Raw genomic sequence first — 13,526 nt, 5'->3', positions numbered from 1 at the left:
ATTTGAAGCCACACGTACTTAGCATTAGTTTGATGCCCGAATACGGTAACTACTTATTTCATAATTCTCCATCTCCCTTTTAAGGTATCAGTCAATCATCAAATTTGTATTGGTCCTTTGCCTTCGACCATTTTCTTTTGAAATTAACCTTAAGATTCGGAAGAAGTTTTTTACAAAAAAATAACGTGTAAAATAATTTAAGCAAATGCATCTATTCATGAAGATTATTTATATCAGTATGGAAAATATCGATTGATCAAAGGAAAAATAATGAAGAGATCGATGATGATGTTGCTGCCTAGATTATTAGATGCGTATCCATAGCTCACAAAAACTTACCTTTTTCCTATTCTCCCAAGCTTCCCCCATTCAGGAAGGGATGAAAAGTGCACTAATGTTACCTTCGCTATAGGTCTGTCACATACTCTTTACGTTTTTCTCCTTCTCTACAAATTGATCCAAGTCTCCATTAATTATCATTCACATTATTCCAGGGGCAATACTGTTTTTTTTATTTTACGTAATATTTCATTAAAAAATAATTTGTACTCATATGGATACAGGAATTTGCAGCCAGTCTAGGGTAATTATCATGAGGATTGTACGCAATTGATGTTACTATTTTTTTGTGAAACTCTAAAAACTAATATTCAGCTACGACTTCCGTCCTGTCTAGTTTTTCATTGATCGTATTGCCGTTATGAAATACTTTTATCTCATTTTTTAATTTAATTAACCTGAAAACGATGAAATTACTCCGTCGCTGTTCAAAAGAAGGAATCTTTTTCAAAAGTCTTTGAATGTTTAAATGTTGAAAGGATGTTTTATATTACGTGCCTACGAAAGGAACTATAAAAAAATGATATTTCCGGATGAAATTACTCCAGTGTCAGTTTCCGGTGCTAACCCTATGGTTCTTTTCCCTCACTCATCATAGTTTTGAATTATCCAATTTCACAATTCCCTGAGGGGAATTTGTGACATTTTCTTTCTTTATTCGAGCTAACTATCATTTTAAAAATAGTAAATTATCGTTAAGGTAATTTATAGCATCATTTGCAGCAGTAGGACATGCCAGAGGGAAATTCATGAATAATTCTCGTAAAAATTGTTGTATTTTAACAAATGTCAAATCATTTTGACCTCGTCACTAATTGCAATTTACGTCTATTTAGGCATTCATTTCAGCATTTTATATTTTTCAAGACACTAGGCAAGTATGCAAATACTATCTTCCGTTTATCGACAGTTTCGATGGTGGACTACACTCTACAGTGCTAAAACTGTGTAAAGTATGTTTTTGATATAGACTGACAGGTTTACGGCATTGAGATCATTAGCTGTAGTCTTTATAATTCCTTCTATTCTACTTTTATATTGCATATTAATGTCCTAAATAGAGTCTTATTGGTATTTGCATTGAAGTTTTTGTCATAAGTTATTATTATTATTTATAAAGCGTATTAATAACTGAATGAAAAATCTTGCTTCTAATAAATCCATCTCCATGATGAGTAAATTTCTGGTTTTATGTAAAAAAATTATGCTAAAAAAACCTTATATAACTGTCATTTATCTAATCTTATTCTTTTCAGGTCCTTATGGATGGCATCACGACACTCAGAGAGAAAGGGAGGATGTGAACGTTTCCGCAAAGGTCAGCGACAGAAGTGAGATATGAACTCAAGTGAATGGGACTGCTTGTTGCACTTAATACAAGCAAACTTGTACGCGTGGGACTTCTACCACAACACGATGGGATGTCGAATAGGGAAGCATTTGAGACTTGGAAGGAAGCCAGTAAACCAGTTCATACGCTGAAGATCAAGGCACCTTCAAGCCATAAAGAGAGAACTTCACAATTGCTAAGGGACGTGAGAAACGCATGATATCATCTCCAGTCAAATTACAGTTGCAAAGAATGCGTACTTGAAATATTGAATTTTTTAGATCAACCAATTTTATGTGTTGCCGCGCGTGATCTGTTTGGCGTGTGGAATAACCGGGTTTGTTCCTCACAGCAGTCTCCATTTAAATCCTCAACAGCATCTACTTGCTGTGGCTTCGTCTATTCCGTGTGATCTGTGTCTATGATGGAAGTGACAGTGATGCATCGGATTATGGCTTCTACAAATCGAAGCCTCAGTTCAAAGGCGCCCGCAATATTTTTGCTCATCTTCCTTCTAGCATCAGCCGCTGTCCCGGTGACCTACTCAGCGAATGCAGGTGAGTGATTTGTTAACCCTCTTACTAGCAATCCCCTCTTCTTTATTACGTATATTTTAATTGTTTGATTTTCGTGCTGCGCACGTTTAAGGTAAAATGCTAATCTGATAAATAAATAATACAAGTCTGTTGGGGTCCGCATTTTATAGAATGTATCACATCTTAGACACAGTTGGTTGTCGTCGTAAAGTAAGATAACTCGGTAAAACATTTTCGCCCAAATGGCATTCTCGTACATTTTTATTTTAGAACCGTGAAAATTTATCCAGATGATAATTTAATTGATTTATGACCTCTTTAACTGTTAATCTAGAGATTTTGACATATTTGTGTGAATCTATGATATTATTAAACTAGTTAGTATAGAAAACGTTCATATGACATCATATTATTACACAATATTGTGTCATATGCTCTGACTGATAAATTAACTAGGCTACTGAATAAGGCTCTCAAAGACCTAAAACGCCATTAATACACTTTAATAATCGAAAGCAACGAGCAAAAGCTGCTCTATAATCGGCGTTCTCTACGGCATGAACTCATTGCGCTGTGGCTTTCGGGCAGTGTTGTGGAATTTTTGGAGCAGAGTTATGAGGGAGAATACATCTGACATTGCGGTATAATGACTTGGCGTGTGTGTGTAAACCCGAGGAAAACACAGAAAATAAGTTTCCCTTATGCACACGCAGCGTTGAAATGAGGGAAAAAAGCGCTTGCGTTGAGAGATATTCGCCATTATGTGTGTGCTTGCCTGGGGTGAGGCGGCTCTTAGCGCCCTGAGCCTCAGAGATAAGTACGGCCGGGCGCTCGTAATTATGACCTGATTTATTCCCTCCCATTTCCGCTCACCGTTGATTCGGCTTTTGCACCGAAGCAACGGAGATATTATTCCGGGGAAAGCCAGCGCACAATTTGCCACCGTGGACCACCACGCCTCATTTCTCGCTTCTAAATAAACCGACGCCGGGCCTAAACTTTTTCGTCTCTGCAGGAAATAACTTTTGTCGTTCTCTTTTTGTACTATTTAACCGTTGCTCAAAAATGATGTTGTATTAAAGTTTTCAGGGTGAAAAATTATTTTGCCATTATCCGTAGCTTTGTCTTAATTTTAGGTGAGGATTGCCAATATTATTTAGTAGACTTACTTGATCAAGTATTTTATTATATGCTAGTTAAAGTTAGCCCTCTCGTTCGGTGCTGCTAATTTAGTGGAATCACTTCCGTGTTAAAATTACCACCCATCCCTTTTACATAGACAAAAGGGGATTCATAAAGGATTCAAATTCAGATTTTCAGAGAAAGACACATGAAAATTACCTTCTACCGATTTTACTCACAAAAAGTTTCCTAGATTCATATTTATATACGAGTTTATAACTTACTTTGGCTATAATTTCATATTTACTTTAAATTACAGCACTCACATTCAACCAATAAGATATGCCAATAGGACCTCCGAACGATATCTGATTATAGTGAAGTATTATATATTACAAAGAATGTGAAACCACTAAATGCTTCTGGAATCGTCTGCTAACTTTTCGACTCAGATTCACACTTGAAATTTCCTAAAATGTATTTTCGGAGGCTTGAAATTATTATAATTGTTATTATAGCATACCAAGCAAATTATGCGTGTAACTATTGCAATGGCAGTGCGAGTATTAGTCTTTATGTCTAATAATTAATAATTGAGCATTATAAACGAGTTGATCTCATTGAAATGATCATTAAACACAGTGGATGAACTTTTTGAATACCCGAAATTAAAAGCAGTAATCTGATGTTAATACCAAAATGTAAGATAAATTTTATGTTAGGTGAGGTACTTTGATGAATATGGTGGACATTTTGCAGCATCTTGTGGAGAATCAAACGGCTTTATTAATTTTTTAGTTGTAAAAGCGGGCAAACACGGGAAAAGACTGGCCAATTACACTTTAGAATCTCCTCCTCTACTCTTGAGAGTTCAAGTGTAGAGGAACTTAATACTTATTTTACGAGAAAATCTCGGCTTTCAAATTCTTAGGCGACCTGGAGACATCTCCGGTTGTAATGTCAAAGAAACTCTTGTCGATGAACATGGACACACATGGTGGAATTCCAGAGAGATATTTAGTTGGATCGATTGTGTTACTGTCTTCCTGGTGAAAACCGAGTGATAGATCGTACGTTGGCATAATACACATGGCAGTGGTTGTTGAGATGGTATCCTCACCTACAAGGGTTAGGCGGGTTTACAATTTTGTTGCAGCCAGCTTAGAAGGCGGCGCACAGTAGTCTCAAATACAATAAACCTGGACTAATATTTTTCAAAGGAAATATTTGGTGAATTTTCACTAAACCTTGCAATGGAATCATTTGCAGCTTTCTTATACTACTTTTACCAATACATTGTCAGCGTGTTTAAATCTCAAATATACAATAGCAATACACAATCTAAAAAATGTTTGAGTCAATCTCACTCGGTTGTAGTTGTTGTATCTCAACCTTAAATTTCAAATCCTTAGATATTGAAGTAATAAAGGAACAATAACCATATTTTATATGCTATTAAATGAAATTAATTTATGTGCCCTTGCTAGTTTGATAAACCATGGTGTATCATCGAAGTAAAACCAAATAACTGTAATTATTTAATGGGAATTTTTACAATGAAATTATCCTTTTTGTCTGTTTTCGGTATGGTTTTCGTGCGAGATCGCAAGTTCAGAGTGGAATCTTATATAATAGGCGTAGCGTGGAGCGAGCGGGAGTAATATCCTGATAAGTAGGCAAATGGTTCGTACCGAACAGTGCAACAGGTTGCGTTGTGCTCCGAGCATCTCTCTCCAAAATGCTTTTGAGAATCCTCCAAATCGCTCGTTTCAAGTGATATCTTTTTGTAAGTGGCGTTTAAGAAATGAATTACACTTATGATATGCTCCGCCGACCTTTCACTGCCCTTCATTCTCCCATAATTGAAGCCCTTCTTTGAGTCGGAACTTTTCCTCTTCTGCGCGTGATGTATCTTGTCCCCGTATTCGATTCGATTGGAAAAAGGCGCCTCACATGGCGTCATGCTCAAATCAGTGAATCGATATGAGGTGTGTTTTATTTTTTGGTGGAAGAACTCTCCCCATAGAAATTCTAAGGCTCGATTAAAAATTGTGAAGTAGGCTGTTGACGCGACAATATTAGTATATGCTAAGGCAGTATGCACACATTTCATGGGCTACACGAGAATATGGATAATACGCACTCTTCATAGTACGAAACTGACAACACAATTGTTGGTACACATAAAATTCCACAAGCTAATGGATTGAGTGTTTGATACCCACGTAAAAGAAAAAAGTTTTTTATAGAGATCGAAGTTACAAATACTGGGTATTAAATATATCCGAAATATTTTTTTCCCTGTTTAAGATTCCGCGGATCATTACGGTTGTAGTTTTCATAATTTCAGGATACACCATTTACTTTATAGGTATAAATACCAATAAAGTACAAATATAATAAAAGTAAAAAAATAAAATGTTTCGTGGCCGTTGGTGGTCCATTTGTTCCTTTTCTGAGTTCACTGCCACATAAAAAGTGAACAGCTATGGTCACCAAAGCGTCGAGAAATATATTCGATTATAACGCGGAATACACAAAAACAAAAATACAAAAGTTTTTTGTTTAAAATGGCTGAGTTTATAATGCCAATAATAAAATAGCATAATTGGCCCAAGTTAATTTCAGTACGTTAGTGAATTATATCTTGCTGTTGATCGTTGAGATGCAGTAAATAACATTGGATTATGATTACATCAGCTCAACATTTCTTCTCGACTTATAGCTCCAAAAACTTTGCTTTTAAGAATGAAATTCTTGTCCCTCATTCCCTCAGTCCTTTTAACATCTCCCTTATCTCGGTGATGCTGAATGTTTGAAAATTCCTTTATCAGATTTAGATTCCCATGCTTAAATAATAGATGATATTGTCTCTCTGTTCAATGAGTTATAATAATAATATTATACGATATGTCTTTGATGTAAAAAATAATTAATTTTATTCTTATTTAGTATCTGATACGCTAAAAATGAATAAAAGTCAGCCTTTTGAAATGTGCCGTATGGTCAATTTCCCAATAATTTCGAACATTGTGTTGTGAAAAAAAGACGAATATATTGTCTATATCTTCATTTCCTTAACTTTTTACACTAGTAAAATAGGCTGGATATGTCACGTCGTAAAAAATTGGAGTGATGAACGCAATATTTTAATCTGTTTTCAGTAGTTGCATTTTAATTTAGTTAGTAGCAATGCTTCTGTTAGGTCTCGTTATATTTTCTTTTATTCCATTACTAATGGAAATGAAAGCTCATTAAATTATGATGGTACTCCGTAGAATTTCTCATCAAGCTCACATCATGGGAATTGAGACATATGAGGTAGATGAAAAATGTGTACCCTCCGGAAAAAGGTTTGAGGAACAAATTGAATTGAATTTTCCCAAATGACGCAACTTGAACTGTTCAGTAAAAGAGGCATTTTCCGGTATTTGTTTGCAGCGCAAATTGAATTATTCTCCAAATTTAATAAATCATCTAATCGGGGAAATTAAGTCAATCGACCCTTCTCTGAATTCCCTCTTTCTTATTTTATATGTATTCTAGTGGAGTTGAGGCGGTTGAGGAGGATAAAATACAGGTTTAAAAAATCACAGGGATATTAAATTAGGATAATATATGTTGGAATGGGTTACATCGAGTGGATAATGGAAACAATATGAGCTTTTGGCCGTAATCGAGGAGGTCGAAGGGTCACGGGACTCAGAAGAAGAATCGGTTTAGGTTTGTTCGTTCGTGTGTGTGCAAAGGGAGGAAGGAGTTTGGGAAAGGGATGGATTAAGGCTGAAAGGAGGGGGAGGGAAATAGAATTTGCGGGGAGTACAGACAAAGGGTGGTGTGGGTATTTCAATGGTTCTCTAAGGCGGTAGGGGGTTTTAGAGGATGAGCAGGAAGAGGAAGAAAAGAGGCCTCGGTTCCCAAGGAGTTGAAGGAACCCACTTGGATTGCTTCCAGACTGTTTCGATATGCCAGCAGTAAGAGATCGGGGTTTGAGTTGGGGGACAAAAGGGGTAAGGTACAGATGGCAGCCAGGGGAGGGAAAAACCGAGTTTGTCACATCAAGAAATATAATGTAAGCATTGGAAGTTTCGTTTCTCTGCGTCCACAGAAATGGAAATTAATAAATTAGAAGAAAATTGTCAGTCTAGATAATTTTTTTCTAAATGCGTTTTCTCACACTCGATTTCTAGATGGCCCATAGATTTTCAAAAATATGTGTAGGATTTTTGAAAGGTATGTAAAAATATTGGCAGAGTAATTCTTCTTGTTCCATTCTTCTTCATTGCCACTCTCTCGTGCTCTATCTTCAATATTTTAATGCTCAGGAGCGTCTCATAGATAAAGTAATGGTGTCACTATTAGGTTAGGTACGTGAGAAAAATGAATATACATCACAATTGTAGTTGTCGTTCAGAATTTGATTACATGAAGTCGAATCCTCAGCTTAAACATGGTCAGTAATCTTGTAAAACAATCCAGCTACATGTCTGGATTGTAGAAAAATTTATGTATGATTGAAGAATTTAATCAAATTAAAAAATTGTAAAGCTATTGACGGAAGTTAAATTGAAGTTTTTGTCGAGTATTACAATACGCCCTCTTTATTTTAGAAGCTTGATAAACTATTCAAGTAACGACGTTGATGGAGGCATCTTGAAATGCCCATAGAGCTTGACGATCGGATTAAAAAATTTCGTTTAACGCTAAATCAGCCAAAATAATCTACGGTGGCATATCATCATGGCTATTGCCCGATGAATGACTTTGTGTAGAATTCAAAATTTAGGTTGGTATTTTTTATTAATCGATAAACCAACGAGAGGGATGAAGCTATTTCATTTTTAGCAGAGCTGTTCAAAAGATTTTCTCTGGAGTTAAATGTGACGAAACCAAAAATATAATTTGGAAGCAAACATGGCACAAAAGTCTAATAGGTTATGAAGTTAAAAATTAGTTTTCATTGAAAATGGTGAGAATATAATTTTATTAAGTACTGGTTCTTATGAGGTACTGGTGTATCATATTTAGTGTAACCATGAAATGAATACGTATTGTTCTGTTCTAAGGAAACAGTGTTCTGGTGGATTAAAAATTTTGACTGTGTGCTAATGGCTGAGGTACTATGGTAATTATCAATCTGTAATTATGTTGTTTGATTTCTACTGAATACTACTCACGCATCTAGTTAAAAATTTGCTGTAAAGAGAAAAATGATTTTTTTCATACACATTCCTTCGACTGAAGGAGAATCGATGAATGAAGATGGTAGCAATTGGCACAGTTGAAGAAAGACAATGACGGTGAAGGGAAGCATCGGAAAGAGAGAGACGGGACGGCGTCAATGGATGGAAGTGAGTGAAGTAGGCATAAAGGAAGGAAAGCGGAATGAGCATAAAGAGTACGCAGTCCTTAGGGAAGAGCGTACTCATGAATATTCACGAGCTGCTAATTCGAATGACTAAACGATTTCTTTGGAGGATGTTCGCGCCAGAGGGTAGGAAGGGGGGAGGTGGAGGGAAATGTGAGAGGCAGGGGAGAGATTAGAGGGACTAAGGGTTAAAAGGAGGAGTTCGAGGGTACGTTTTAGGACCTAGAGTTCCCAAAGGTAGTGGACTCGACAAAGGGGTAAGGTGGAGAACATAGGGGAGGATTTTCTTATCCACTGCGCTGGAGGGAGATGAGGGTGAAACGCTGATTTTAAAGGGGATGAGTGGGTGTAAAATTTGAATTTTTAAAAGATTTGGGGAGTAAGATTTTGAATTTTAAAGGTGGAAATCGTGGATAACACAGTTTTTGTTGAAATAGATAAGAACTTGTTGGGATATAATTTCGGGCAAAACTTGGCTAGTATGGAGTAAAATATTCTCGATAAGTTAGAGCATTAGGTTTCTATATGTAATATGTTGTTCTCAATGCTTAAAATGTTTATTTTTGTCCAGATGTAAGCCAAAACGGACGATAGTAATTCTAAATCATATGCATTTTATATTGGAATCAATATATTTCTAACATCAAATCTGCAGCCAAAATGCGACTAATTCATTACTTTTATATTTCATCACTGGGGAAAAATCAAAATTTACTTTGTAGAAATGGGGGAAAATATTCTAAAAATCTAGGAAATCTCTTTGAATATGGTAAAATTGGTTAAAAAACGAGTTACCTTTAATAATTTTATGGACAAGGTGAGTGTGTGGTGAGCGATTAATGGTCTTCAATGTTTTCGATTACTATTTTATCACGCACGCCATGGCTGAGGTTACTCATGGATTGCTAAAATTCATCATTCTATAATGTTTGTCATTAACTCTAAGCGAGAGGCATTTTTTGAACTAATTTAGAATGTTTTGAAAAATGTTTTGTGAAAAATAAATTTTATCATGTCAAATTTAATTCAAGTGTAACAATTAGATAATTATATACATAGATATATAATTATTATAATTCATTTAAGTTTTTCTTTTACATTCTTATTAACTTCAAGAATAATTGAAAATCAGTGTAATTAACGTTGATTTCTCGGTAGGTCAAAAGTTTGAGCGAATAAAGTAGAACGATGATGATACATGTTGAAGGGTGCCTAAAGAAACGAGTTCCCTCTGGCAGACACTCGCCGTCAGATCCGCACTTCCGCATGGAGTAAAAATTGTTTCCGACTTCTACTTCCTTCCACATTTCATTTAACTCTGCGTTCATTTGAGACCCTAAAGGGACGTCAAACCGGGTATCATGTCACCCTTCGAGGGTGCAAGTTGAAAAGATGGAGCATCGGATGGAAAAGTTTAGAAAAACACGAGGCAAGGTTGTGACTTCCTTAAGTGACGATCCCCAAAACTTCTCGCCCCATTCCCATCTCTCCGTCAAGCGCACGAACATATAACTACCATCCGACTTCTCTCCTTCCTTCTCTTTCTCTCGGCCTCTCCACTCTTCCATCCCTTTGGCTTCTCGCAGCATAACTCCCGGTGATCGCAAATGCCTCTGTGTTTTTTTTCCTTTCCAGAGACAAGGATTCTCCCGCGGGGCCTGAACTCTTATGCTCCCATTCTCGCCCTCTCGAGTCATTGACATCTTATCCGTTTTTCCTATTCCACCACCCGTCCTCTCTTTCGGAGATATTTCCTCCGCCCTGGATCCATCTGTCTTCTCGGAGCGCCGTCTTTTGCTCCACAGCATTACATTTGACAGGGCTTTCAATTCATCAAAACTTGCCTCCACTCACTTCTCCTCTTCTCCGCCCCTCCCCCTTTCCCTCCCGTTGATCGAACGACCTCACGTCAGCGCCTTCGTCTCACGCTCCAACTCTCGTTCCATTCCCTGGGGCCTGCGATATGGACCGGGTAAAATCCCTTCAGGTATGAAATTGTAAAATCTATACCCATTGCGTAGGTAAATAGCTAAAAATGATAATTTTGTGATTTTTATGAGCCCTAACGCAATGATATGTTGAATGCTTAAGTGTTATTTTAATCGCATTCGGCCTTAAAATCCACCATAGATTATGTTTTTCAATTTGGTTGAAATTGTGAATTAATTACGGAAACCATTCCAGAATCGCATCCGCTTTTATAAACTTGCCGATTAAACTCAACGTGCAATACTTGCCACCATTTTAATTTATTATGTTTTAAGTTCTTATGAATACTTGATTAGTTTTTACCAATTATGAGTATGAATACTATATTGATGGGTATGTATGCGTTTTGAGGTGGTGTATGCATAAGTACCCTGGGTATATTCTAACTTATTGATAAATCGACGAGATCTACCCCAGGCGAGCGTTGCTGCCTCCATCCCTAGAGGAATACTTATGATATTCTCCACTTAGAAACCCTCACATTTATCTTTTCCGCGCAACTTTCGAAATCTACCAATTCTTTGCAGGTAGGATCGCGATATTCCATCTTGGCTACATCATTCCTCGTATATATCTTTTTCTCCCTCTATCTACTTTTCTTCCAAGCCTTGTCTTTATGGTGTCAATTAGTGCTGTACCTATCATCTGTCCTCTCGATATTCTTCATTGTTTTTGGTACAATATTTATATAGAACCTGCACAGTAGTTTTTCAGACTAATTCATGCAAAATATACTAATATTCACTCCTAAATTACCTTATATGCTTTATAAATTCCATTCTGGATATTGTCTTCTAGAAAAAACTTTGGGACTCCATCCATGCTCTCTGATTACCACGCTTTTTTTTCTAAAACCTATGCGTCTTAGCTCTATTTAAATATCCTCGAAAGAATACCAAAATGATCATTAATATTAGATATTTCATAATTTTAAGTCAATGAAATTTACCCGAAAATTAAGATATTTTGAATTTGTTCGGTAATCCAGGGTAAGCTCCTTATAGGAGGATAGAGAATGACGAATTCATTCGTGCATTTAAAAAAATCTTAATCACTTAAGATGATCAAATTCTTTGAACAAATTCGTGACAAGGGAATCAAATAAAGTCAACATATATCGGGAATATCTGATTTTCCATCTACCTGCAAGCAACTGACTCTTCAAGTATTATTTTGATCAATAACCTCAATCACAGCTTGAAATATTATCATAGTAATCGCCTTTTTAATTTAATCAACTGCTTTCTTCCATATCATATTTCGAAGAATTTGAATATTTTGTTCAATCTTATCGTCATTGCAAGGGTGGCATTACCTTGAGGTGTCACATTTAATGTTAAGACATAGTAAATGAAATTCAAAACTCTGATACTTTCTTTATGCTATTATAGCGTTAAGTATAAACTGCTAGTTTTACCATCGGCTTCCTTTACCTAATCGCTTACCACCATAAATCGATATTGTGTGTGTATTAAATTTTACCACACTTTAATTTTACTGCTGGAAGCGTCACAAGTAAAATGCGATGACTCTAGATAGGGAAATTTGACCAGAAGGAAACAATTAGGTGCATTTTTCCTCAAGATGTTTTGTAGACTACTTTATTATTGCAGTTTATTACTGAAGTTGATTTTCCCGTCGACTTAGCCATTCTCTCTACTCTTCCCATTTTCATTCCAGCTGTACATCGGCCTGATTTTTCTCACTCCCATCCTTCTTGTCTCTGTTGCCCTCATTGGATTCCCGCGGCACGCACTTGTTATTTCCGGACTCTCTTCCCCTCCATCCCCCTTCGTCCTCATTTCCCTTCCCTGTCACACTTCGCGTGTCGGGGGTTTAACTTTTCCTTTCTTATTTCTTCGCTTCGATGAGATCGAAATGAAAGTCACCCTGAATTCGCGTGTCTGGGAATCCTCCCCGAGGATTTTGATCCGACTCATACCTGCCGCATCCCCACGTTTGTTGTTTCGCTCCCACCAGAGCGCGCACCGCCCACTGCCGCTCGACAGCAACGTACACGTCCCCATCCTCTTCTGACTTATATTCTCCCGGTCCATGGCTTCCATCCGGGTAAGAGACGTTGGGAGACTCTAAATGCATTTGGCAGCCGTCACTCGTCGGGCCGTATTTGCGAGGGTTCGGAAGGGTGATGAAAGGGAGGCTTATTTCCTTTCAATGAGCTTAGGGGATAAGGGAAAAACAGTAGGGAAGAAGTCTTTTTTTAGAAGAGAGAGGAATGATTCGATACCAAACAAAAAAATAAACCTGTCTCGCGTGGATGAGCTTGTAACGGAGGTAGGTGGAGGGTACCGATAGAAGCTTTGCAGTTGACTCGCGAAATAAGATACCTCCTAAATGATCTAACGAGTTTTTCTGCAGGTCTCCCGTAGAACGTTGTTCACAGTTGATGCCGATTTCATTTTTTTGTTTTGGAAAACGAATATCTTCTACATAGGCTCCCGGTTTCTAGTAGGGGGAAAATGTTATAACACCTGTAACATCGACACCAAGAGGAAAATCCTGGGGATGCAGGAGACTCGTGTACAACCTTTATTTTTCCCCTTTGGTGATAGTGCATTCTATTTTTCGTAGTGTTTTCATGTGCAGCTTGATTCATAATAATGTGATTTGGTAGGATTATTTGTAAAATATCCATAAAAATAATAATTCATGGTATATTCGATAAACCTGTAAAAAGATTTCGAATTTTATTTACGTTGTTGAGTAGCCAATATGTCGATGCTCAGAAGCTATATCAATTAACGCAGTTAATATTTTTGGTAAATTTATTCTCTTTTGTCGAACAGGTCGATTTTTTTTTTTTACTGCCCAAACATTTTTA

At 36.9% G+C, this 13,526-nt stretch overlaps 1 protein-coding gene across 3 annotated transcripts in view; it reads left to right on the top strand.

Moving 5' to 3' along the window:
* LOC124159516 (discoidin domain-containing receptor 2-like) overlaps nucleotides 1-13,526 on the top strand; it is a 562,201-nt gene that overhangs the window by 172,129 nt on the left and 376,546 nt on the right. For all 3 annotated transcript variants that reach the window (XM_046535396.1, XM_046535380.1, XM_046535387.1), the window contains exon 2: nucleotides 1,596-2,226. In XM_046535396.1, the coding sequence (XP_046391352.1) occupies nucleotides 2,091-2,226 (136 nt within the window). In that variant the 5' untranslated portion in view covers nucleotides 1,596-2,090. The remainder of the gene's footprint in view (nucleotides 1-1,595; nucleotides 2,227-13,526) is intronic.

This window comes from Ischnura elegans, chromosome 1 (genome assembly GCF_921293095.1).
Source record: "Ischnura elegans chromosome 1, ioIscEleg1.1, whole genome shotgun sequence".
Lineage (NCBI taxonomy): Eukaryota > Metazoa > Arthropoda > Insecta > Odonata > Coenagrionidae > Ischnura > Ischnura elegans.
This window is presented reverse-complemented; position numbering and strand designations above follow the sequence as displayed.